Source organism: Bos taurus, chromosome 18, assembly GCF_002263795.3.
Source record: "Bos taurus isolate L1 Dominette 01449 registration number 42190680 breed Hereford chromosome 18, ARS-UCD2.0, whole genome shotgun sequence".
Classification (NCBI taxonomy): domain Eukaryota; kingdom Metazoa; phylum Chordata; class Mammalia; order Artiodactyla; family Bovidae; genus Bos; species Bos taurus.
Genome location: NC_037345.1, coordinates 7,380,467 through 7,407,082, shown reverse-complemented (window position 1 = coordinate 7,407,082; position 26,616 = coordinate 7,380,467). Strand labels below are relative to the sequence as shown.

General features: G+C 49.7%; 1 protein-coding gene across 2 annotated transcripts in view; it reads left to right on the top strand.

Annotated features, from left to right (window-relative positions):
* CDYL2 (chromodomain Y like 2) overlaps window positions 1–23,525 on the top strand; it is a 169,977-nt gene extending 146,452 nt beyond the window's left edge. The window contains exons 3-6 of one of the 2 annotated variants that reach the window (XM_059876849.1): window positions 6,185–6,357; window positions 12,207–12,417; window positions 14,177–14,320; window positions 16,871–23,525. In XM_059876849.1, the coding sequence (XP_059732832.1) occupies window positions 6,185–6,357; window positions 12,207–12,417; window positions 14,177–14,320; window positions 16,871–17,029 (687 nt within the window). In that variant the 3' untranslated portion in view covers window positions 17,030–23,525. 2 annotated transcript variants of the gene reach the window in all.
* The last annotated feature ends 3,091 nt before the right edge of the window (window positions 23,526–26,616 follow it).

Genomic DNA, 26,616 nt, shown 5'->3' with positions numbered 1-26,616 from the left:
GTGTGTTAACCGGATTCTGAGGCTAGCATGCGTGTTGTCATATTTCTCCTTGTCTGGAATATAGCAAAGAGCCAGGAAAATAATGGAAATGCCCCTGCAGGAAAGAGTCGGCAAAATAGACGGTCCAAAGTCTTGGGGATTAAAAACTCATCCACTTTCTCTTCAGGAGAGGACCTCAGGCCCTCACTGTGTTTCTGGGGTTTTCTTTGTAGCCCCCAGCCTCAGTCCACAGACCACCACCTTCCACGGGGGCCCCCAGACCCGCTGGAGGCATCTTCACACCCTCTGGGGTGTATCTGCCGTGTCCACGCCATCCTCAAGCCAGTCACGTTTCTTTCTATTTCCATCATAACTCTGAGAGGCCACACTGCTGGCTGTTTTGTCTGCACGATTGTTATCAATCATAACCTACCAACAGGTCTGCCCACTTCCGTGTTTCCTGCCCTGTTGTCTGTTCCTCAGAAGGCAGAGTGATCTGCCGGAAATGCAAATATGATCAAGTCACTCCTCATACACACACACACACACACTTACTTCAGACACATCAGTGGCTCCTCCAGCCTTACCTGAAGACTCGCTTGGGGAACCTGCACTTCCATGCTCCTTCTAGTGACTGTTGGAAGGTCCTAGGTCCCTGCTGGCCACAGGCATCCGTTTCTTGCCATTGGCTTCCCACCATGGACTATGGCATAGCATCTCCATAGGGCTGCTCATGGTGTGGCAGCTTGCTTCCCCCAGACTGAGAGCTCTAAGGAAGAGAGAGAACGAAAGAGGACGACTCAGGGGATTTCCTGACTTAGGGACTTGATGCTTTCACTACCAGGGCCCAGGTTCAATCCCTGGTTGGGGAACTGAGATACTGAAAGCCTTGGATTGTGGCCAGGAAAAGCTGAGACAAGTTTAGTCATCCTGTATCTTAATCACCTCTTGAAAGGAACATCCCATGACTTCACCATATTCTCTTAGAAGTGAGTCACTAGGGACTTCACGCAGGTGTGAATACCAGCTACCTGGAGGCCGCCTGTCCCAGGGATTTAAGCTAGGAGAGGGCAGGATAAAGTAAGGACACACACATTCTGCCAGGGAGCTGGTAGAAGTGTCACGGGAGGGGATTAAAGCACTTGGGGTGTCAGGAGAAGGAGGAGGTGGCATTTCGTGGGGAATATTTGAGAAGGCCTTCACGAGGGTGGTCTCAGTGCATATGGGCCCTGGGTGACTGGATTCAGCAAGTAGAGATGAAGGAGAGAGAGGGACCCTGGTCTGCTCCCATTTAATACCATTTTTAATGGATTTGGTTATCTGGTTCCAGCCCCTGGCAGCTCAGAAGGTAGAAGCTGCAGAGGAGGGGTGTGTTTTTTCCAGCAGACACTCACGCAGGAGCAGGCGGTGGCCACCAAGTGCAGAGCAGGGCAGTGGGCGTCAAGAAGGGACCCAGGGTTTCCACACGCACGGTGGTCCGGCACCGTTTGTTAGCAGAGGTGCGCCCGGGAGCCTCTGAGGGGACTAGCATGTGACGTGGAGAGGCAGTGACTCGTGTGCAGCATGCTCTGTTTTAGAAGACAGAGGAGTGTGTAAGAATTTTAGAACGACGATTCAGTTACATTATATGACTGGTGGGGGTCCTTCAAGAAGCGGGAACCTCAGCCTTCCATCCAAGTTGGATTATCAACACGAGAAAGGCCAAGGAAAAGTACACTAACTAGATACACACATTTTCATTTTTATTTATTTTTTTGGCCACACCTCTGGAGAAGGCAATGGCACCCCACTCCAGTACTCTTGCCTGGAAAATCCCATGGACGGAGGAGCCTGGTAGGCTGCAGTCCATGGGGCCGCTACGTTGGACACGACTGAGCGACTTCACTTTCGCTTTTTACTTTCATGCATTGGAGAAGGAAATGGCAACCCACTCCAGTGGTCTTGCCTGGAGAATCCCAGGGATGGGGGAGCCTGGTGGCTGCCGTCTATGGGGTCACACAGAGTTGGACACGACTGAGGTGACTTAGCAGCAGCAGCAAGACAGGTGGGAGCTTAGTTTCCCTGGGATCAAACCCACACCCCCTGCATTGAAAGTGCAGAGTCTTAACGACTAGACCACCAGGGAAGTCCCCAGGATATATACACTTTAAAAATTAAAAACTGAGTTTGTTCTTTCGTCGCATGAACAAAACACGAACCTGCTTTCCATCTCACTCATAGAGGAGGTGGCCGTTTTGTTCGACTTTATTCTACTAGTTGACCAGCGCGCAGGCCCTCAGGTGGGGAGTCACGTGAAGAATTACAACTCACGTCCCCAGGGCAGGGTTTTCCTTTCTTTGCCTCTCGGAGAAGCAGAGCTCATGTATAGGTGAGAGCCTGCCTATTTCTGGAGGCAGATGGATTAAAGGACCCACACGATAGTGACCTGTTAGCTTTTCTGATGTTTTAAATGAATATCTATGGCTTATCCCCGTTAGAATGGAAAGCACTTCTCGCGTCCTTCTCATGGAGCTCAAGCCCCAAGGGTTGTGATTCAGACTGACGTCTTGGCATGTGTTTTTTTTCCCCCACAAAGACTCACCCATTTGTTTAAGTCATCCTACAGTGTGCAGTAGTGGGCAGAGAAGGGAGGTGAGATTTGTATCCCGGTTCTGCCTCTTGCTGGTGACCTTGAACCCCTGACTTTGTTTTTCTGAGTCTCCCTTGCTTCATCTGCAAGACTGGGATAGCATACCCTCCATCACTGAAGTTTTGTTTCAGGTAAAATATTATGTGGAAATTCATGGATGCAATCCTGGCACCTCTATGCTTAATAAAAGGGCATGGTCACTTAAAGTACAATCTATAAAACAGTGGTCTCGTAAAGTGTCCCCACGGTACTCTACGATTCTGCCTTTTGAATATTTAGTAACAATCATTCAAAAGCCTGTTCCTTTACTGTCTCCTCTATTGGACTCTCAGCTCCACTCAGGCAAGTACATGCCTTGTTTTTTCTTTTCATGCACTTTCTGCACTTACTTTTCCTGCTTCCCTAAGTTCTGTTGGATCGAGTGAGCTTTTTTAAATTTTACACCCTCCGCCATCCATTCTTTGTAACTCATGTACTTTTGAGATGTTTTCCTTAAGCTGTGTCCACATGAAAGGGAAAAAGTTAAAGTGTTAGTTGGTCAGTGATATCTGACTCTTTGTGACCCCGCCAGGCTACTTTATCCATGGAATTCTCCAGGCAAGAATCCTAGAGTGGGTAGCCATTCCCTTCTCCAGGAGATCTTCCCGACCCAGGGATTGAACCCAGGTCTCTTATATTGCAGTCAGATTCTTTACTATCTGAGCTATCGGGGAAGCCCATTATGTACATACACATAGTGATGCCTAATGTGACAGTTTCAGCAATACGTGAACCATGAACTTCCAGATGTTCAAGCTGGTTTTAGAAAAGGCAGAGGAACCAGATCAGATTGCCAACATCCGCTGGATCATCGAGAAAGCAAGAGAGTTCCAGAAAAACATCTGTTTCTGCTTTATTGAATGCCAAAGCCTTTGACTGTGTGGATCACAATAAACTGTGGAAAATTCTCAAAGAGATGGGAATACCAGATCACCTGACCTGCCTCTTGAGAAACCTGTATGCAGGTCAGGAAGCAACAGTTAAAACTGGACATGGAACAACAGACTGGTTCCAAATAGGAAAAGGAGTACGTCAAGGCTGTATATTGTCACCCTGCTTATTTAACTTATATGCAGAGTACATCATGAGAAATGCAGGGCTGGAAGAAACACAAGCTGGAATCAAGATTGCTGGGAGAAATATCAATAACCTCAGATATGCAGATGACATCACCCTTATGGCAGAAAGTGAAGAGGAACTAAAAAGCCTCTTGATGAAAGTGAAAGAGGAGAGTGAAAAAGTTGGCTTAAAGCTCAACATTCAGAAAACCAAGATCATGGCATCTGGTCCCATCCCTTCATGGGAAGTAGATGGGGAAACAGTGGAAAGTGTCAGACTTTATTTTTCTGGGCTCCCAAATCACTGCAGATGGTGACTGCAGCCATGAAATTAAAAGACGCTTACTCCTTGGAAGAAAAGTTATGACCAACCTAGATAGCATATTCAAAAGCAGAGACATTACTTTGCCAACAAAGGTCTGTCTAGTCAAGGCTATGGTTTTTCCAGTGGTCATGTGTGGATGTGAGAGTTGGACTGTGAAGAAAGCTGAGCGCCGAAGAATTGATGCTTTTGAACTGTGGTGTTGGAGAAGACTCTTGAGAGTCCCTTGGACTGCCAGGAGATCCAACCAGTCCATTCTGAAGGAGATCAGCGCTGGGATTTCTTTGGAAGGAATGATGCTAAAGCTGAAACTCCAGTACTTTGGCCACCTCATGCGAAGAGTTGACTCATTGGAAAAGACTCTGATGCTAGGAGGGATTGGAGGCAGGAGGAGAAGGGGACGACAGAGGATGAGATGGCTGGATGGCCTCACTGACTCGATGGATGTGAGTCTGGGTGAACTCCAGGAGTTGGTGATGGACAGGGAGGCCTGGCGTGCTGCAGTTCATGGGGTTGCAGAGAATCGGACATGACTGAGCGACTGAACTGAACTGAACTGAATGTGACAGTGGCCTCTGCACCGTCTCCAGACACAGCCTCACATGCCCCAACTCTGGCCTCTCACCCGTGCAAACTCCAGCCTTCAGTCAGCCTCTATAAGTTTGATGATGATTTCATAGTCAATTCTTACATTGATTTACTGACACATTTTCTCCTTTCTTTGCTGGCTGCTTTTCTTTGCAAGTCAGTTTTTCTTTGTGAATATAGTTTTCTTTTTCTTGAAGTGCATCCTTTTTTAGTTCTTCCAGTGAGGGCCTAAGGGTAGTAAGCATTCTTTTACTGAAAATTCTTAATCTTTTTTTTTTTTTTTAACCTTTTTAGTTTATATTGGAGCATAGCCAATTAACAATGTTGGGATAGTTTCAGGTGAACGGTGAAGGTACTCAGCCATACATATACACGCATCCATTATCCCCCAGACTCCCCTCCCATCCAGGCTCCCACATAACATTGAGCAGAGTCCCCTGTGGTGTACAGTAGGTCCTTGTTGGTTATCCATTTTAAATACAGCAGTGCGTGCATGTCCATCCCAAACTCCCTAACCATCCCTTCTCCCCATCCTTCCCTCCTTGAAAATGCCTGATCTTTACCCTTGCCTCTGAATGATGGTTTAGCTGGATATAGAATTTGTGTTTAATGGTTATTTTCCTTGGCACCTGGAAAATGTTACAGGTCAGTCTGGTGCCAAAGCCCACTTCCCACTTGACCTCTGAGCCGTGTGAGCATCTTAGTGGAATTAAGGATAAACAAGATAGCATTGTTATTACTGGATATATGGAACTGCTCAATTCAACACATATTAAACTGGAGAAGAGAACTGTGACGGACAGGATTGCATCTTGGGACCAAAAGATGCAACCTGATCCTAGGTAGCAACGTTTATATAAATGAGTGTGGGTTTTTGGTGTATGCTATGGTATTAGCACTTTGTATCCTCAGCAGCATTGATATGTATTTTTTTGAAATCTGAATTTGAAAGTCGCTCAGTCGTGTCTGACTCTTTGTGACCCCATGGACTATACAGTCCAGGCCAGAATACTGGAGTGGGTAACCTTTCCCTTTTCCAGGGGATCTTCCCAACCCAGGGATCAAACCCAGGTCTCCCACATTGCAGGCGGATTCTTTGCCAGTTGAGCCACAAGAGAAGCCCAACATATATCAATGACTGCTGCTATGAAAACAAAAAGGATAAGCAGGAGCATAGTTAAACTGGGACTTCTGGCGACAGCTGACATACCTTGCCTGAGCTGTGCACAAGAATATTTCCCCACACCTTGGAAAGGGCCAAATAAGCAATGCTGGCGGAGGACGTGCTGAGATTTAGCAGGCTTAGACAGCTTCACACCCGGCTTCCGAGCCTGCGGCCACTGACCCCACTGGCACCTCCTTGGCGCTCTGTGCTGCTTCGGAGATGGTACAGGGAGTTGGGTTTGGGTTTCTTTCTTTGGTCTGGGTGTGGCGTGTATGCAGGGGAGGCTCCCTGCACGGGAAGAGCAGATTCACTCTCCTCTACGCCCAGGGCTCTGCACAGGCCTGGAGGTGCTCTGCTTTTAGAGGGACCACTCACCATTCCCACAAATCCATCTCTGCCCTCAGATCATGAAGGAAGTGCGGCGTGCGCTCTGCAATGCAGCCACAGATGACAGCAAACTGCTGCTCCTCAGCGCTGTGGGCAGCGTGTTCTGCAGTGGCCTGGATTACTCCTACCTGATTGGCAGGTTGTCCAGCGACCGGAGGAAGGAGAGCACCCGGATCGCGGAGGCCATCAGGTGAGCCTTGCTGGAGTTCAGACACGTGGGGGGATATGCCTAGGTTTAGCACGTGAAAATACAGGCTGCTTAGTTAAATTTGAATTTCCAACAAGGAAACATTTTTAAAAGCATAAGTATATCCCATCCTATGCAGCACTTGGGATACACTTATACTAAAAATTTTTTCAGTTGCTCAGTCGTGTCCAACTCTTTGCAACCCCATGGACTACAGCACGCCAGGCTCCTCTGTCCTCTATCTCCTGGAGTTTGCTCAAGCTCATGTCCACGGAGTCAGTGATGCCTTCCAACCATCTCATCCTCTGCCACCCTCTTATCCTTTTGTCTTCAATCTTTCCCAGCATCAGCGTCTTTTCCACGAGTCAGCTCTTCACATCGGGTGGCCAAAGTATTGGAGCTTCAGCTTCATCATCAATCCTTCCAATGAATATTCAGAACTGATTTCCTTTAGGATTGACTGGCTTGATCTCCTAGCAGTACAAAGGGTCTCTCAAGAGTCTTCTCCAGCACCACAATTCAAAAGCATCAGTTCTTGGTGCTCAGCCTTCTTTATGGTCCAATTCTCATATCTGTATGTGACTATTGGAAAATTGTTTTATGTTTATCTGAAATTCAGAGTTCAATTGGACATCCGATATTTTCCTGCTAAAATTAGAGATGCTTTTACACTGTAGGTTATAATCCACTTTATTTTTTTTTATCATAAAGAGATTTTATTTCCTCATGTTAAACCCAGCCTCTGGTAATGCCCAAGTATTATACACACTAATCCCACCCTCTGCCTGATGGTGAAATCTTTGCTTTTCTGGGCGTCCCAGCCTCATGGAGCTGACAAGCCTCAGCCATGAGGAGGAGGAGGGATGTGCAGCTCTGTATATGCAGACCCTTGGGTGGGGAGCATTTCCCCCTCTTGCATTATCTTTGGGGCAAAAGCTGGGATCCTGGGGAGGACATCCACTCCCATAGATCAGTATCTCTTTTGGGAAAGCAAAGGGTGGTTACAACCTCATTCTTTACAGATTTGTCAGAAGCAAGTGAGTGTGACTTCCAGCACGGCTGTCACTGGTCCTGCACCCTGGGAGGGGCACACACCCGCTGCTCCACCGTATGTGGACTAAGTGCTCCTTCTCCAGGGACCAGGAGGCACCACCGAACCATGACTTGTCTGGGACCACACTCCCCCGGACCACTGGTTCTCAGCCCGGGAGCTTTTCCAAAACCCAGCATCTCGGCAGCATCTCCAGGAGCTTTGGGCTTAATGAGTGAGGGGAGCGCTGGGGGAGCATGCCTTGGGTTTCAAAATTTCTTTGGTGATTCTAATATGAAAGCAAGATCAGGAACCCCTGCCGCGTGCCAACCAAGAGGCTTCTCCACATTGACAGTGCACCAGAAATCGGGAAGATCCCCTGGACGAGGGCATGGCAACCCTCTCCATTATTCTTGCCTGGAGAATCCCATGGATAGAGGAGCCTGGCGGCTTATAAGTCCATGAGGTCACAAAGAGTCAGACATGACTGAAAGTGACTTAACACACATGTCCCAGAAGTTTTAGAACCACAGTGTTGTAGAGAAGCATTTCCCGGAAAACTTGCTGCAGCTTTCCAGAGAAGCATCGTGAATGAGGGACCCTGCTGATAAATGAGGTCTGTCCCCTCGTCTGTGGATTTTCCAGGCATGTTAAGAAATTTACAGTCTGAGAGGTCTCTTGTGAAAGAACTTCGTTCAGAGTCTAGCAAGGCCGATACGTATTTTGGCCACAGAACCTTGTAAGCTGCTGGCGTCCCTTGCAGTTCTTAAGCACGATCTCAGCTGGGCTGAGCCCAGGATCTGGGCCAGACACGCGGCCGTGGCACCCCCGCCGTGGTCCCTCCCCATCCTGATAGTTTCCTAAAGAAAACACGCCTGCACCTGGCCCGGGAAGCTGCCTGCCCTCTGCAGATGTTTGCTGAATGAACTAGCAGATGTGGGAAGAGCTCGGATGACTCATTCCGCAGAAGCCTCTATCCAGGACCCAAAAAAAGCTATGTGCTCTATCCAGGCCAGCCTCACCTGAACCCCTCACGGGAGACCATGGCCTGCTGGCTGGATGCTGGGACAAGAAGGAGTGAGATTACCTGTGTGCAGTACTTGGTCCATTCCTGGCCCATAATGAGTACTTAGGACTGGTGTAAAGAATGATTTTCACTGTTCTTCCCGTTACTTCCAGCCATGAGGTCTAGCTAAAAGCCTGGATCTGACGATGGAACGGGCTTCTAGTGGGGGGCCCAGGGTGGCTGTCACTGTGTGTGTGCCTGGTGCCCACATGCCCCATCTCAGCCGACTTGGCTCCGAATGTTGGCAGTCGGGGGCTGCACCCCACAGCTCCTGTTAAAGGGAACGGGCAGCAGGGTCACAGTTGCCAAGTGCTCCGGGTGGACTTTGGACACTCCTGATGCAGGATTTTGCTCCGAGTCTCCTGTGGGCCAGGAGAGGAGCTCACGGACCACTGGGAACAGCATGAAAGCTGTGTCTGCCCTCCCCGGCCGATGTGCTGACCGTGATGACAGAGACCCACGTGCCAGGCACTGAGCTGGTACTGGGTGGACCCTCACATTGAAGCCTCTGCTCTCATCTCAGGACATACCACTGGCTTTCCCGTTTTAAGAGAAGCCAAATAAGGTTCCAGAGACTAGGTGACTTGCCCCAGGTCTCCCCACTCGTTAGCGGCAGTGTTGAAGCTGGAGGCCAAGTCCTCTAGCCCCCAAAGTTCCTGATCCTCCTGCCACGTCAGCCCAGCCTGCAGCTCCCGGCACAGGCTCAGGTTGAGTGGAGGCAGCGATGAGGGCTGGCGTGAGCCCGAGGGGCTCTGACATGGGGGGAGACGCCAGCCATCTTCCCAGCGCTGCCCTGCCATCCAGGCCAGGATCAGATATCTGAGCGGCAGCATCTGTAATGCAATATCCTGTTTGCTGTCTGGCTTGCACGTCCAGCGGGCCCTTGTGATAGAGATCTCCTACTCGAGGTGAGAGGAAAAGGAAGGGGAGTGTGGTCTGCTCACCGCGTTTTTATATCAAGGAAATGAATTTGCAAGTCTGCTGGATTGAATGGAGAAGGGAATGGCAACCCACTTCAGAATTCTTGCCTGAAAAGTCCCATGGACAGAGGAGCCTGGCAGACTATAGTCCATGGGATTGCAAAGAGTCGGACACAACCGAAGCAACAGCACTCGGCACGCTGGACTGAAATGGAAGGGTGGGTTGAAGGGTCAGAGGGTCGGAGCTGAGCGTGCTTGGGCCCCTCTGCCCTCCTCGGGGTCCTTGGTGCCTATGTACAGAGCTCAGGTTGGAAACAACAGCATGAAAGTTTCTGGGGTCTGGAAGAGGAAGCTCCTGGAGAGTCAGGAGTGCCCAAGTGACTTTCTGGAAGGACTGTCGTGTGGATGGTGAAGCAGAGGGAATAGGAGTATCAGAGGGGCCACAGCAGGGGGGGCGTCCTGATAAGGGTGTGCCCCCTTTACTGAGAGTGTGCAACAGAGGCTGTGATGCATCCTCAGGAGGTGATTCTATGCCAAGTGGAAGATTTGGTTCCCTGCCTCTCTCTTAACGTCCTTCCCAATTGTGAGATCCAAGGTCCTGGAGTTGTACCAGGGGGTTTAGGAATGGGACATCTGCTGAAAATCCCAAACCCAAACCCCGTGGTTCCAAGGACCCTGCAAAGAAGCCCCACGTCCCCCTGCAGATTCCAAATTGCATTTGGCAAAAACCTCCTGTTAAAACCAGTGACTGGGGCCATGAAGTTAGGAAGTCAAGCTAGGAAACAGGCCACTGGAAAACCAGGACTCAGAAGGCATAGGGCCACATCTCCCTCTGTGCAGCAGTGTACTCTGGGGTCAGCTGCACTGGGACAACAGTGGCTGAGGTGCGTCACAAAGAGTCTACGCACAGAGTCGTACAGAAGTCAGGAAATCCAACGGCTCAAGCCTGGGTGCATACTTTTGTGACAGCACGTAGGTCCCAAGATAACCCCCATGTCAGGAGCCATGATGTTAAGCCATCTTCTCACAGTTCAGTCCAATCCCGGCGTATCACTGTGATACCCAGATCTTTTGAGATGAATTTGGGGGAGTAGTATCAATTGAGAAGAGATAAATCAGCTTGATGTTTGTATAAGTTAAGTATTTGCTGCTGTAACAAATGAACCCCCAACATACATAATGGCTCAGCTGTGAAAGAAATTTACTTCTTGCGTATGTAATCTCAGAGTAGATATTACCAGTCAACCCATGGCTGTCCCCCAAGGGCTGAGTCAGGAACCCAAACACCTGCCATTTTGTGATTCAACAAATGTGTTCCAAGATTGCTGAGCTTGTTAAGCTGAGAGGGCTGGGAGGGCTGTGTGGTGGGAGATTTTCTTGTACCAGGCCCAGAAGTGTGTATCTGGTTTCTACTCATGTCCCATCGGCCGGCACCTGGTTACTTGGGCATAGCCAGTTGCCAGGGAGACTGAGAACCATGTTCCAACAGTAACCCTAGGAAGAAGAGGGAAGGGAAAGCAGGTCTGATGACCAGCCAGTGCCTCCCTACTGCACATCTACCATCCTTGCTCTCTTTCTGGGAGCTGATTTACCAAGTGTTCATCCCGATGTGCTTGGAGACCAAGCACTGCATGAGGCAGACCTGTGAGTTTCCTTAAGGAACTGGAAGAGGAGGAGAGTTCAAGCAAGCAGCAAATAATTGGGATAATTGCAAATCCCGATCACGGAGTGTTCCAAGAACTCTCAGAGGGCCGAGGCAGCCCCTGCACAGTGAGCAGAGATGAGAGAGACAGGAGATGAGTCTGGAGAGGGAAGCGGAGGCAGACCAAGGTCACAGTTTGGAGTCTGGATTTTATTCTTGCGAGTTCCTGTTAGTTTCCAGTCTTCCGCCTGAAAATAATGAGGGATGCAGGCTTTACTAGACATCCTGGGTTTTTCCTCCATGTCCGATAACATTAATGTTTTATGGACCTTATAAAGCAGCTAGGGGAAAGGTGAAGAGTGTCCTAAGGCAGAGGACCGGAGGTTGTTGTAGGTGTCCCTATTTAATATTCAAGATGCATGTTGTAAGCTTGCTCGGTGCAGGACAGGGAGGCGACATTGCCTGATCCGAAGCCACGGAGCCAGATGCCTCATGCCCCCAGGGGAGCCCAGCATCTTTCCCCAGTTTTGGCCAAAGCCACCCAAACATACAGACCTTCATCAACATTCTAGAACCACACTCAGTGAGTCTGGTATGCCTGTAGGTAATTCAAAATCAGACAGTCCTGAGACTGAAAGAACTCTTTAGAGGTCATCAGTCCCCACCTGTGCCCATGGTCTAACGCTCACTCAGGGTGATCATCGGGCCAAACTTGGGGTACCTCCAGTACCAAGGGGTTCATGCCACCAAAGGCGCCCACTCCACCCTCAACACTACCCTTAGAACATTCCTTCTCTCCTTGAGTTCAAATACCCCTCCTTATAAAACCCTCCTTTAGGTCCGTTCTGAACGTTAACATTCAGGGTGTCCTCCTTAAGGGTATTTGCTCTTCATTACTATCTTGGAGGTGGGAGGGCAGGGTAGCCAGGTGCAGTGCTGGGACCATGGGTTGACCTGGGGTCTTCTGGGCAAACTGTGGTCACTCCATGAGTTTTCCCCTGAAAATCTGATGCCAAGCACTGTGCCATTTCTGTGCCTGTGGCTCCGGGGCTCGCCATCTGGGAGGTCCCCTGATGACCCGTGGGTGCTTTCCAGCACCTGGGAAGGCTTATTCCCACCTCGACAGAATCAAGCTTGTCTGTGGGTCTTGGCAAATCCACTCACCTGCTAAAGAGGGTCCTGTCTTTTCCCCAGGGACTTTGTGAAGGCCTTTATCCAGTTCAAGAAGCCCATCGTGGTGGCGATCAATGGGCCTGCTCTGGGCCTGGGTGCCTCCATCCTGCCCCTCTGTGACATCGTGTGGGCCAGCGAGAAGGCCTGGTTCCAGACCCCGTACGCCACCATCCGCCTCACGCCCGCCGGCTGCTCCTCCTACACCTTCCCCCAGATCCTAGGCGTCGCCCTGGTAAGCCTCCTCGTCTCTGCAGCACATTTGGGGTGCCAGAGCACCCCTCCTCTGTCCTGGTGTTTAGGACGTGGCCCTTCACGTGGGTAGAGTCCCAGGGCTGCTCCCTCCCTGTGCAGTCTGCAGGTCATCTCAGCTTCTTCTGCCTCCCTGGGGTTGCTGCCCGCGGGTGTCTACGCAGCAGCCCAGCAGGTGGATTGCAAGGTGGTTTGGACTCAGGAGCTGGGGCCGCTTTCTTGTGGCTCACAGCCTCAGCGGTGGTGGGCAGATGAGGCAGGCACGTTCCCCTGTGATCTCAGCCTCTGCGCTCTGCCCCGTTCCTCCCGGCCTTGGTGGTCACAAACATATTAACATTGCAGAGCCTGGTCTCTTTCTTTCATTTCAGTCATTTCTGAAACTCCAAGAATGTTCCCAATTGAGACCTGTTTTTGCCAACTGACTGCGTCCCGTTTGGCTTCTTCCACTGGGCTCCTTCCTCGCATTTCTTCTTCCTGAGACGGCGTCTCTTGTCTCTAAATACGTACAGCGTGTGTTTGTCTTCAAACCTCCAACCAGATGCATCCATTAGCCTGTTATCGACCTGACAAATTTTGCTCCTCGGCCGTGAAAGATTGTCCTTTGGGTCATCATGACCCCCCCAGAGGGGAAGCGGGTGCACAGATCCAGAGGCTGGGAGAGCTTGGCATTTCAACATCTGCCTAAGAGCAGCTAAAGTGTGCAGAGCCAGGAAGGGGATGGGAGGGGAGGCCGGTAGACAGCAGTCAGGGAGGGGATTGCACGGTCCTCTGTGGGAAGGAGGCAGGGACTTGTCCTGAGGAGGGAGGGGCTACGACCCTCTTGCCCTGAGTGTCAGTGGGACAGCCGCTCGGTGTCAGTGGTGGCTGCACTGTGCCCCGCTGCTGCCTAGGACCTTGTCCACGTAGCTCCTCCCAGAACACGGATCACAGCTGAGAGAAGTTCTTGGGGGAGCAGAGTACAGAGGACTCTGCAGAAGGTAGGAGGGGTTTCTGCCCTTGGCTGCTGGGCAGCGTTTGCGTCCAACTCTGGGCCCCTGGAAAGGATGCATTTTCTGTGTCGGGATCATGTGGTTACTCAGGACCTTTTGGGCAGTCGGTGAGGGAGACACCTGAAGTGGCTTAAAGGGTGGTGTGGACAGAGAGTTTAACGGTTCCCGTAACTGGCAGGTCCAGCAGTAGAGCCCCTGTTCGGGGTGCCAGGCCCCAGAATCCCAGCAGCAGCAGGGCTCTTGTTCTCCACCTGTCCTGTCTTTGCAGCTCCTCGTCTCCATGGAGCAGGGACAGACACAGCAGTGGGTGGCCTTGGGCTGAGTGACTTAAGCCACCAGAGAAGGAGAAAGATTCTTCCCCATGCTCTCCAGCTTGGAGACCTCACAGAGAGCTTTAATGTCTAGGGTGGCTCTTCTGCTTATTCCCATATCAGCCATCAAGGACGGGGTGTCAACTCTGAACTGTCCCCTGTCCCTCCTGGGGCATCTGCCACCAGACACGGGGAGGGGTATTGGGCAGACGAAGCTCCTGTAGGTACATGACTTCTTTCGGGAATTTAACAGAAGCTGGGGCCCTCGGCTCAGAAAGATGCATACAGATACAAGCGTTGGCAAATAGTTCCCCCAGCATCTTTGGTCTCCAGTTAAGGATGCCGCCTCTGAGAGCTGGGACCATCACCCACAGCATGCTCACTCATTAACAGGCTCGCAGGCATACCGGCTCTCAGCTTTCTCCTGCCTTTGCTTTTTCAGGCCAATGAGATGCTCTTCTGTGGGCGGAAGCTCACCGCCCAGGAGGCATGCAGCAGAGGCCTGGTGTCCCAGGTCTTCTGGCCGACCACGTTCAGCCAGGAGGTCATGCTGCGGGTCAAGGAGATGGCCTCCTGCAGCGCGGTGGTGAGTTCCGCGTCTCTGTGCGTTGTTCTCGCAGGTGGGGGCAGCGAGACCGGAAGGGAGTGTCTGACTTGCCAGAGGTCACGCAGGGAGTCCATGGGAGGCCCTGTGTGATTTCGCAGAGGCCGAGTCTTGGTGCTGAGAGCTTAAATCCAGAGGGAGACGGTGAGCACCATTAGGTGTTCCCACGTCAGCTCCAGTGCAGAAACCTCAGAAGAGATTTATAGCCTGGGGTAGAAGTGATGCTTTAAAGTTCCTAAACTTGCACAGACACACAAATCATCTATGGTTTTCAAAGAAAGGGGAAGCAAAAGCGAATAAGGGCAGGGTATGAGCCAGCTGAGAGATGAGAAACACCAGTTCCTGCCGCCCTGGTACCTCATTTCTCCTGCCCGCCCAGCGCGCAGCACATTTAGAGTCTATAGTTCAACTCCTTGAAAACGGGATAAGTGAATAACACCTCCATGGAGGTACTGGGTTTTAACTGTCGATTTTATCTCCTAAAAGTCGCTCTGAGCACTGCGTGGGAATACCCTGGGAAGGGGGAGAAAGGGCAGGGCAGGAGAAAAGGCTCTCTGAGAGCAGAAGGTCTGGCCGCTCACTGTGCTGCAGCGTCATGGGGCACTGGGCTGGACTGTGGGGGCCGAGCGGTCCCCACAACTTCTCCCCGTCTACCCTGAGTCCCCACCCGCAGTCACTCACCTCCTGATTGCCCCCGCCAGCCTTTACAGACACCCACTGTGCAGCGCTGCCCCCAGGAAGCCTGTGGTCCCAGGGACGGTGGCAGGGTGGGGACAGCCCTGGCTTCTTGGTGGTCGTTTGTCGTGGGCCGAGCCCTTTGCTCAGCTCTTTCTGTGGATTCTCTTTTAATCTTCCTGATGACTCTGGCGGCCAACTCTTTGCCCAGGACTCTCTCCTGTGGTTTTAACCCCAAAGATCTCAGGTCCCAGGAAACTGCATGAGCCTAGGTAGACAGGGGTGGTTGGTGCCATAGGGGCCACTGCCTGCAGGAGTGGGTAGACGTTCTCAGTGGGGTAAACAGTGTGAGTGAGGGCACGTGGGGTTCAGGCAGTGGTTCCTGGTGGTGTGAGCTGGCGCACAGCATGTTTGGGGGCCATGAGGCTGAAAAGGCAGGAGGACAAAGACTCCAAAGCTCCCCTGAGGAGTCTGACCTCTGGGGGTGCTCAGAAACGGCTTTTGAAGAAGTCCTGCAAGGAAGACTCTCCTGTCCACAGATAGGAGTTCAGGAGCTTCGGGGTGATTCACCTGAGACAGGAATCTCCCCCATAACCCCCAGAGATGGTGGTCCTCAGAGAAATTTGGGGGAGGGAAGAGGTGTCCTTCGTCAGCTGATCCCTTCTTACCACCCGTGAGCCTCCAGCCCAAGCTGAAGGATATGGTTCCAGCCTGCTTGAGCAAGGGAGCTCTTGTCTTGCTTTTTTCTGTTTGAAAGCGCTTGGTAAGACTGAGAACTGAAGTTCCCACGTCCACAGAGAATGGGGAGGCAGAAGGATGCTCAGACACTTTGCTGCCAGCAGTGCCTCTGCCAGACTGAGGCAGCCGTGGGGCCTATAGAATCAGCCAGGGGTTTGCAGGGCATGTCCACCAGGCAGCCGTGGGCACCTCCACTTCCCTGAGCTCTTCATCTTCCCTTCATCTGTAATGCAGAGATAAACATACTGCCTGTCTGTGAACTTGAGGTGGAAATTAACGACTGCACGGAGAGTGCCTGTCATAGAGCCGACAGCTAACGGTGGTTGTAGTGGCTTTGCTGTCGCTGTGATTGCTGCGATTGTTCTTACTCATGATCATGATTATTATTGCTATTTTTACCACGCTGGCTACTGTATTACTAATATTCCAATCATTAATACTGCTGTAATATAGTACTATCGTATTGCTATCACTGGCATTACTATGATTGCTGCTGTAATACTATAGCTCTGTTACTACTGTTACCGTTATTACCACCCCTAACATTACTGTTATCACAGCTATAATACTATAGTATTACTGTTGTCTCTATTATTGCTCGTTACTGCCATTTACTGCCATTGTTATTACTTGCTATTGCAAGGATTGCTACTTTTATTACCACTGCTTACTGCTAAGCCTGAACAAGGGACATTGCTGTCGAGGCGGGTCCTGTGGGTACCTTGGCAACCCATTAGTTCATTTCATTATCTTACTCTGCGGTCCCAGCCATTCTTGAGTTAGGTAGCACACGGAGGTTAAAGCAGTGTTTCCCCAAGTTTTTTCCTGACATCCATAGAAAGTGAAACTGAGTATCGGTCACCCTTGGGTAAAAGACCAAGTCCTTGCAGTTGGGCTTAACACAGGTCCCACTCAGCCATCCCAGGGACTGAGGGCTTGACATCTGGGCACACGTGCAACCTGTTCCTGGTGTTGCTAAGGGGCAGAGGCCTGGGAAGCCCAGGACCACAGGAGGCGCCTCCTCTGGCTGTGGACATCAAAAGGTTACCCAGGCCAAGTATGTCCCTCGGGAGCAGGTCCCCGGTGCCTGACTAACGAGGCTTGTGCATTTCCCTGCAGGTGCTGGAGGAGTCAAAATGCCTCGTGCGGAGCTTCCTGAGGTCGGTGCTTGAAGATGTGAACGAGAAAGAATGCATCATGCTCAAGCAGCTCTGGAGCTCCTCCAAAGGCCTGGATTCCCTCTTCAGCTACCTGCAGGACAAAATTTACGAAGTGTGAGGGCCCAGCACTGCGGGGCCCCTGACTTCCAGCTCCGCCCCTGTGTTTCAGAGATCAGAGCCCAGTGTATGCCTGGCCGAGGGGTCTGTCCAGGTGTTTCTCTGTCCCTAGGGTTGTGTCCATTTCCTTGTGTCCTTTGGTTGCTCCTCATTGGTTTGGTTTTGTGTAATGATGGGAAACGCAGTGTGCTTGGCCTCCTGCCCCGTGTCCGCACCTCAAACCCCAACTGGCTGGAGGGCCATCGAGGGCTATCTCTTCCCAGGCCTTTGCCAGCGCCCTTGTCCCGCCCCACTTGCTGAGATCCACCATCCTTGTCCAGGAAGGAAGACCAGTCCCCTCGCCCCACCAGTCCTTCTGACGCAGGCTGTGTCTACACAGTGCCTCTGACGTGGGGACTCAGCTGCCATGCCCTCTGTGGCTAAGGGCAGATCCAGTGACTGGGGGACGACCAGTCTTAGGGGATTTTCCAGAGCAATGAGCAGAACACTTGTGTGGAGCCGGCCTCAGTCTCCTCTCTGATGCACGTCTGTGTGACTTTTAGGGCTTGGTCTTAACAACCCAACCAAGTGATTTACAAAACCCAGATATTGTACATTTAGGAGCGTTTTGTTAAATATATATTTTTTAAAACGATGTAAGTGGAAATTCTGATAATTTATGTGTATAATATGTAAAGCTAGTTTTGCAAAACACGTAAACTACTAGGAAAGTGGTTTTTCCCCCCTTTAATCAGACTTATTTAATTTATTTATTTCTGTTTATACGTCACGGTGTCTGTTGTTCACACAGATACTACTTTCATGCTGCCCTAGAGCAAATCCCATACAGGGTCCGAGCTGTTTGGTGCATTCTAGCAATGAACCACGTAGATGTAAAATTCAGAGGGATGGAAATGGGATTGCTAGAATTAGAAGGAATGGCTCTGCACCAGGTTCTCTGCGTATGAAACAGCTCTGTGGTCATTGAATACTTGTTCTAGGAGAAATCATGGAAGGGTCTTCTCTTCGCTCTCCTGCCTTTAAGGACATAAAGGGGCCTCCCGCCTGAATGGTCCTGAGACACAGCCAGTCCCTAATCCCTGGATGTCAGGCAGGTGGGGGCTGGGCCCCCTGGGGGTTGCATACTGCTGAGGGACACTTCTTCCTTTGGGGCTTGACTTTCAGAGTCCCTTTTCTCATAGGGCAGTGGTATCTGGTTGGGGCCTTCCAGAGAGACAGGGGACAGTCCCCACTCTGTGGAGCTGTCAGCAGCAGGTCTAAGTCTTTCTGCCTCCAGAAGTCCTGTTTTCAGGCTCTTTACTCCCATGAGGGAGCAGTAACCAGGGATTAGGCCTCTGCCCGTAGGCCACAGAGGGCCCCAGCCTTTGTGTTCAGGCTGTCGCCCAGAGTCCCCGGATCGGCCATGGAGGGGAGAGGTTTTGGTTTGGGGCCTTGGTTTTGGTTTCAGAGGCCATCAGCATCGGGGTTCAAGCAGAGAAGTTACAGGGCCATGTTCTTCCGCGTGGGGGTCACACACCAGAGGAAGTTTGGTTCTCAGCGTGGCAGGATCTTTCCATTTCCACCCCAGCCCCCGAGTGTTCTCAAGGACCTCCGCTCACCCATCTCCTCTGCCCTCTGTCAGTCCCCAGCCCCTCCTGGCCCTTCCTTGGAGAGAGTGGAGAGGAGCGGTGAGAGTTGGGCACAGCTGAGGGAGGGGAGGGCGGCTGAGGGAGGGTCATTGCTGTAGTTCCCTCTCCCTCTCTGGTCCTCTTCCCTCCTCTGGAGGCAGCTGGACACCCTGGGCCGGGCAGGTGGAGAGGACTCGTGGTGCTGAGCTTTGCATTTCGGAGGACAGGTGGAGTCTCTGCACTTGAACTAGAGACTTAACCTGGGTTCTCCATCCTTCAGATGGTCTTGGCTCCATCTGCAGAAAGCCCCATTCCTTTTCCTGTGACCTCAAGAGAATCAGGGAAGAGCACACGTCTCACTTGCTTCTTCCTTCGGCAGGGAGACAGCTGCCTTGGCTAAATCCATCCACGGGACGATGGGTTGAAGTCCTGTGTACACCACCCCCACCCCCTGCCAACCACCGTGGTCCACGTGGGATCCTGTAGGAACTGTTACCATAGGGAAGCACCTCCCCTTGCCCAGATACCTGTGGTCACATCTTTATTTGGGTTTGTCTCCTCCTTTGAGAAAGCCAATGTGTGCTCTGCCAGAGCCCCTGGACGGCCTTGTTATTGGCAGGTAATCTCTCTCCCATCACTAAGTCGTCTAAAGAAAGAGCACCTGGCTTTCTGTTTACCTTCTAAGGACAACCACTTCATCGTCTCTAGAAGCAGAGTTAGGATTCCTGTTGGAGATGGAAGACAATGTTTGGAAATTTCTTTGGCTCAATGCCCATCTTTGTCCCCTGCCAGAAAAACCAGAAGTGTTTTAGCTTTGGACTAAAATGTAGCTTTGGATCATCAAATCCAAACTTCTAAACACCTCCAGGATCTCTGATGATAAGGTAGGAACGTGAAACCATCATTCAGGTGGAATGCCTGGGCAGGTTCCACGTATAAGAGGAGATGTTTTACCCGACAGTCTGTGTTTCGGCTGTTTCCATACAGTCAGTTCAAGAAGGATGTTCCACAAATTGGGCAAAAGTCAGTTTAATCTGTTGGCTACAGGGTAGACCAAACCACTGAGTTTTTCACTTTCTGAATAATTGCTTTGATAATGCAGAGATGAGATCCAGGTAACTTATGGCCAACTTACGACATGGGTTGTCGACTTATGGCCGACATGGGTTGAAATTCGCCAAACCTGTGGCTGTGTCACGGTTTGTCCTCCATAGCCTTCTTGAGATGGGGCCCAGGTTTTCATTTCTTATCTTCTACCCCAGAACCTTCTCTCCATCCATACGATCCTTTCTACCCTCTCTCTACTCTGTCTCACCCGCTCCCCACCCAGTCGCTCATGTCCCAGAGCCTGGGCAGGTCTTAGAGGAACTGTACGTGGTCTAGGCAGCCCCGTCCTGGGTTGCCTTTGGGGAAGATGAGGGCACTTCTTTAGTCAAGAAGTCTTCTGGACAGTACCTCCTGTGCCATCCTGTGAGGCATGCGTTAGGACCCCCCTCTCCTCCAGCCCCTGGTGATTAGCATCCAGGGCCTTGCAGTGGAAGCACCTGAGTTAACAGCATGGTTCAGGAGGGCTTTTTGGAGAACGTTGCAAAGATGGTCAGAGCTCCAATGGCTCAGCCTAAGGCTGATATACCCATGTATCCCTTCCTGCTCTGAAATAATGCCTGTGGGTGAAAACCATGAAAAATGACCCTCTAGGAAATGAAGGTGGATAACTCTAAGAAGCTAGTAGAGAATTGATTTAAAATATTATTCTTGTTTGGTATAAAGCAAACTGGGAAGTGTTCTCACTGAAGCATGAAAATAGGTTTTTCCCATGTGGAGTTTAGTATAAGGATGGAAAAATGATAATCACACTAGACTTTGACCAATGCAACTCTATTTCCTGATATCCATGTTGAAAAATAGCCTCCACTGGATGCGGAATTGCATTTCCCATGATTAACTGTTGGTTTAAAAAATTTTGTACACTTTTTTAATTTGAAATTTAGTCACATTCATATAATTTTTCAAGCCAGTTTCTGTGGAAATTTTTTTAACAAAGAAAAAATATAGAAACACCTTCAGATCTTCCTAAGTGAATATTTAAAATGCAGAACTGCTTCTCTTCTGTGTTTCTGTATTCAGATACTGAGATCTGTTGTATATATTAGTTTAGACATCCTCACTAATATACACAGTATTTAAGACTCTAAATGAGATTTCTTAAGTATTTTATTTTATTCTCTGTAAATGGTTTTGTATGATCTTTAAAAATCTACACTTTGCTTTTGTAGATATTTAAGGGAAACCATTTGGGGGTTGTCTTGCATGTATATTTTTGTTGTAGATAAGTATTGCTTAGTTATTTCTGCAAATTTTGGTTGAAATGCGTACAGACTTTAATACAGTATATATATTTTCAGAATATAAACTTTTATATTTCTGTGGTAAGTTAGGATCTGCGTTTTAGGCAATCTTTTCCATTAATATCACTTGTTCTTTCAAGAAATAGCATTCTGGTTTGGTGCCAATGGTTTTCTGTTTTTTTTTTCCCGTTAAAATCGAGTGCTCCTAAATTGTTAGAGAGCCGGTTAATTTTCTTTTTTTCAAAGTAATTGAGTTTGAAAAAATGTATTGAATTTGTGAATAAGCCTTACCATTAGGATCAGTAAAATTTTCCAACCTTTGCAACTAGGTATGTAGTTGAGGATCTCCCCATAAATTCTCACTGTGTGGCAGTTGATGGAGTTTGTGAACAGAGCCTTAAGCTTGTTGCAAAAAAAAAAAAAAAGGTAATACGGGTTGTTTTTTTTTAAGCAGCATAAGCCATGTGGATGGACTCTGTGCAGTCTGTACAGCATGGCTAATCTGGAGAGTGCGGTTGAGTTGACGGCAGCAGGGACCAGTTAGACACCTTGGCGATTGTCTTGGCCATACGAAGGGGCCCTGGACAGGTGTTCTGGAGCCCCCTGCGTACTGTTCATGTGGTGTAGACACGGCCACAGGGAGGGCCGCTGGTCCATTGTTTGTTTTGAACCAATGGCATTTCCTGCTGCTGACCTTGGCGGTTGACCCCAGGTTCCTTGCAGGTGACCTGGGAATGTCCAGCCTGGCTGCGGTCAGCACTCCTTGAGAGATGTTAACAAAGTTTACATGTGAGTCTTACTGTGTAGACAATCTGAAGTCGATTTCAGTTATGTCATCCGCATTCCCACATGTGCTGAGTGTCTTGTCAGTGAAGTAGGTGTATTAAGCCATACTGAACCTGAGTGTAGCAGGGCAGAGGCAACCTAGGTGTGCAACACACGCATCAGCTGAGCCGGTCTCAGCCCACTCTGGGCTGTTTGAATGGCGCATAAGTCGTGGAGCTCACTGGACGGGCGTCCACCAGGGTCTGATAAAACCAAGTAAACTCTGAAAATTAAACTTAAAAAAAATGATTCTTTCTCATTGGCCCTGCTTCTGCAGTTACCTCCTGGTTCTCCTTATCAAGGTTTCAAAGATGATCTTGAGACCAGGGCCATAGAATGGCTAAAGTCAAGTTATTCGGTTCATCTCAAAATACGTGTTCATAAAGCCAACCTGTCTCCCACTAGGATGGAGACTGGCTTCAAATATTTGCAGTGTGTGTGTCAATCAGAAAAACTGACATCTAGATTTTAGCCTCTGCTCTGACCTCTCTGTGGGTTGACCCTGCCTCGTTGGCCCAGCACCTGGCCTCGCTCTGGAGCTCGTTAAGGTGACTCTGGGCAGTTTGGAGGGTGTGGAATTTTCCGTATAGTATTTAATGTGTCCCTGTGCCATCAGTCCCAGCCTGAAGTCATTGCTGATGCCCGTGTTGACAGGACTGTGAAAATATTGCCTTTCATAAAACCAAGGACCAAAGAATTCCATTATTCCAGCAAAGCACGAGTTCCATAGATTGTGGGCACATTTAGGCAGAGGTGTGCATGCTTCATGGCACAGAGAAGCTGCCCCCGTCCACCAACCGTATGCTCCCCCCGGCTGGCCCTACAGAGGGATTTGCCGTCCCCTCTCGAAGGCTCTGGAAGATGAGTTTCTTAGATTGAAACGCGCTGTCCCAGGCGGGTGTTTCTGCTGTGTAGTCCAGCCTTTATCCATGTCGGTACCGTAGAGAGTGGAGGTCCGGCATCCTTCAGGGTCCCTGATCAGCGTGTGATTTGTCCATCCGTGTAGACACCTCCAGCGCGCGTTCTTCAGATGTGTGTCTACACTGAGCAGCCAGATCCTACAGTTGCCAAATTTCCACCTCCTTTTTGTTCTCCATCAACCCATTCCGCTTCCTGTTTAGTCCTGGAAGAAATCTCTTCACTTCTCACACTAGGTAGATGCTCCATGCTCATCCACAATGAAACCATTCATCCATCGGCCGGCTGAGAAATGATCTGATACTGAAGAAGTGGGATTCTAGTGGTAAGGCTTATTACCAAACCTCTGATAATGAAGCAGGCTACCAAAAAATGTATCCGGCCCGCCCCGGGAGTGTTCAGATTTGATCATGGATCTAGCACACACACCAAAATCCAAGGAGACCTTTGCAAATTAGGCTACTCGTTTTCTTTCGCCAGGTTATCATGGGAAAGTCTTTAACTAGTTCTGAATATCTGTAAGTATGAGTACTTCATAGACTTATAAAGCAGGTACAGTGCCCCTTTCTCACCACGCTGTAAATATTACCCGAGACTGGGTGCGGTACTGAGGGATAATAACCTTCTGATTTATCAAACGCTGACTGTCTAGAGCAAATTGTACACTCTCTTTGTGAATGGTCCTGTAACGTGTATGAACACATTTCTGGGTGCCTTAGAAGTTGTATTTTTCATGTGTGCTAATATGCAGTATTTATACATCGTGAGAAGCTGCTTTGAATAAAAAGGTTGAAACTTGGTCTGCGTTCACTCGTGTCCTCCCTTTGGCAGCCTGGCAGGTGAAGTTCACAGACGAGTTCTGTGGTTTCCAAACAGAGATGTTTCTGGGGTCTCCAGGGGGTTGCAACAGCTGAGGCTTCTAGGTTGAGTCTGAGTTCCTAGGGAGCAAAGGTGCCTCCCACCCACATCTACCTTGAGCTTCAGTAATTCAGGCCGGTGGATCGCTGCGGGGCAATGGGTTGGTAACAGAAGACCTGGAAATGGAGAGGGGTGCAGGTAGGATTTGTCAGAAATTGGTAGGAGCATCCACTCCTTCCCTGACCCAGCCAGCATGTTTCTTTGCATAGCTATCCCTCCTCACTGGAGATAAACCTCTGCAGAGCTTGGTTTTATACAATCCCAGCTGCACACGTGACTCACAGGCATGTTTGTCACTATGGAATTATACGAAGTCTGTTCTCTTTGCTTTGGTCGTCATGTCGTGGCTCTCAGGAGAAGCATGCTGCTGAGGACGCCTGGCTCTGGAGACAACACGGAGGCCACAGGAAAGAGGAAGAAGAAGTCTGTCAGGGGCTTGCGGCAGCAGGGAACTCTGTGGAAGGAACTTGCATAAGGTCACGTCTACCTGTCTGTCCGTCCAGCGGCGGTGTTGAGCCCCCAGCTCTGCCTCGAGGCCACACCAGTGCTGACAGGCACAGATTACTCAGTCCCTGTCATGCAGAATCTTGGGGTCCAGAAGTGTGAGAAAGACATGTCATCCTGCCTTAATTCTCAGACTGCCCACAATGTGGTACTGGAAAGAAGAGCTTACATAATCTCCAACACCCCTAGAATCTAGAAGATGGTGTGGTGGTGTTAGCTTTCCATCAAATCCCCATCCGGTGGTGTGGACCAGCCAGCCTAGGCTGGAGCCCAGGATCGTCCCGCTGATGGTCCCCTTTCCTTTCTCTTGTTCTTGGTGTCCTCAGTATTGTCTTGTGTGCCTCTCTGCCCTTTCTCTGAAGTCCTGACTCCATCCTGAGTAGTCAAGATCAAACCTGGAAACTCCTTTGCTCCTGACTGTGTCTGGTCCTTCCAGAAGACTAGATGAAGCCTTTCAGATGTTTCAGGGTGAAGCGTCTGTAAGACTAACCCTCTTCTTCTGACTGTCTCTCCCAGGCTACCTTTGATGCGATGTGATACTTGAAGGAAGCCCTCACCCAGTGGTGAGAACTGAGCTGAGGGTCTCACGTGGTCAGACACATCAACAATTAAAGGGACCGCCACTATGTTGGATGAACAGTAATGGAGTGTAATCCCCAAATTTTGCCTCTCACTGTTTCTTTAAGTTGGATTAACTGAATAATCATCTCCTAGATGAAAACACAGGTAGGCTGTCAGTTCAGTCCACTCAGTCGTGTCCGACTCTATGCGACCCTATGGACTGCAGCACGCCAGGCTTCCCTGTCCATCATCAACTCCCAGAGCTTGCTCAAACTCAGTGTCCATCGAGTCAGTGATGCCATCCAACCATCTCATCCTCTGTCATCTCCTCCTCCTGCCTTCAGTCTTTCAGCAAATAATACAGTGTCACAAACACAATGTCAGTTCAGTTGTCAAAGGTGGTTATGTTCCATTTAAGCATCAATGCTTCCAATTTCATTCAATGTCAAGACTTCACTCATTCTTACCGACTCTCATTTCCTTTCCTGGTTGGATTAGGGAGCGCTTGAAAGATTTTATAAGGACCAAGTGGTGCTCTTGTCACATGGGGACTCTCCTTCTCTGGGCCCAATAAATGTTTATACTGACTCTCTTTCAGGGAACCCATATGGGTTTCTTGGTGATTTCTTCAGTTGATGGTGGCCAGTCTCTTACAGTTGCCAAGTAAACTCTGCATCATCAGCACATCACTCCCTCCTCAGTCCCTAGGAGTCTGGGGTCCACTGCCAGCTTCTTCAGTGGGCGTCTGTTTGTCCCTGTAGGGTAAGATGATGCCTAGACCCCATCTGGCTCAGGGGAGCATTCATGCAACCTCTGTTCACACAGACCAGGGATCACAGGCTGAATCCCAAACAGCAGCGACTGCCTCCCTGGTGGGCAAACTAGTCAGCTAGTCGGCCTCTCGTTCACTGAATTTCTCAGGCACGAGTCAGATGCCAATCTGCTGTGTTCCCTAAGGTTTAGGGGATGCATATAAATTGCTAAAGCCTCGTTTCCTTTGACTTCAGATGAAAGGGGAGGCCTTCTCACTCACTCTGGGGTGTGTATACGTGTGTGTGTGTGTGAAGGGGTGGTAGGTAGCATAGTTCTCACCAAAGAAATTCTTACAAACCCTCCTTAATAGATGTTAGATTCATACATTACATCCCAAAATGATTCAGGCTCTTGCGAGTGGTGGTTTCAACATGCTGGCAGGTCTTTGTATGGGAGACATGTGCTGTACGGCCTCGTGGGTTGTGCTGAGGATTCAAGTTTCCACTCTAAGGGAGGTTGGAGGGCTTAGGAAGGAGCAGCCAGAACTGACTTGTGCTTTTAGCATATTTGCTAGTTTGGGGCAAAAGGGAGCTGAGGGCAAGGGGACCCAAAGGAGACCCTGGTAGTTGTCTGTCTGCCCTCGATGAAGGCTTGAATTGGGGATGGGGCAGTTGAGGTAATAGGAAGGAGTGACATCCTGAGTGTATGTTTAAGGCAGACTTAAAACGAGTCAAGTTTGGTCCTGGGATTTGGGGTTGCCCCCTAACTGAGGCAGGGACAGCTCTGGGGTTTAGGGGGGCAGATCTGAGTTGGAGTGCTTGGAGCTCACCTGAGTCCTGGTATCACATGGACAGGGTGTTTGAACTTGCTTAGCCTTTGGGGATTACAACTGTGCTCGCCTTCTAGGGAGTTTTTAAATGATTAAATGAGATTTATAAAAACATATGTATATATGTGACTGTATGAATATGTGACAGTTTATATATATGAGATTTATTTAAATATACAAAGGACATTAATTATAAAATTAGATTATGTATATTTATAAGAGTTGGCATGAAGTCTTTTTTAATGATTAAATGAGATTTGCATAATTATATAGAGTCTCTAGAACAGTTGCTAACATAGTCCATATTTAATGGTTAAGTGAGATT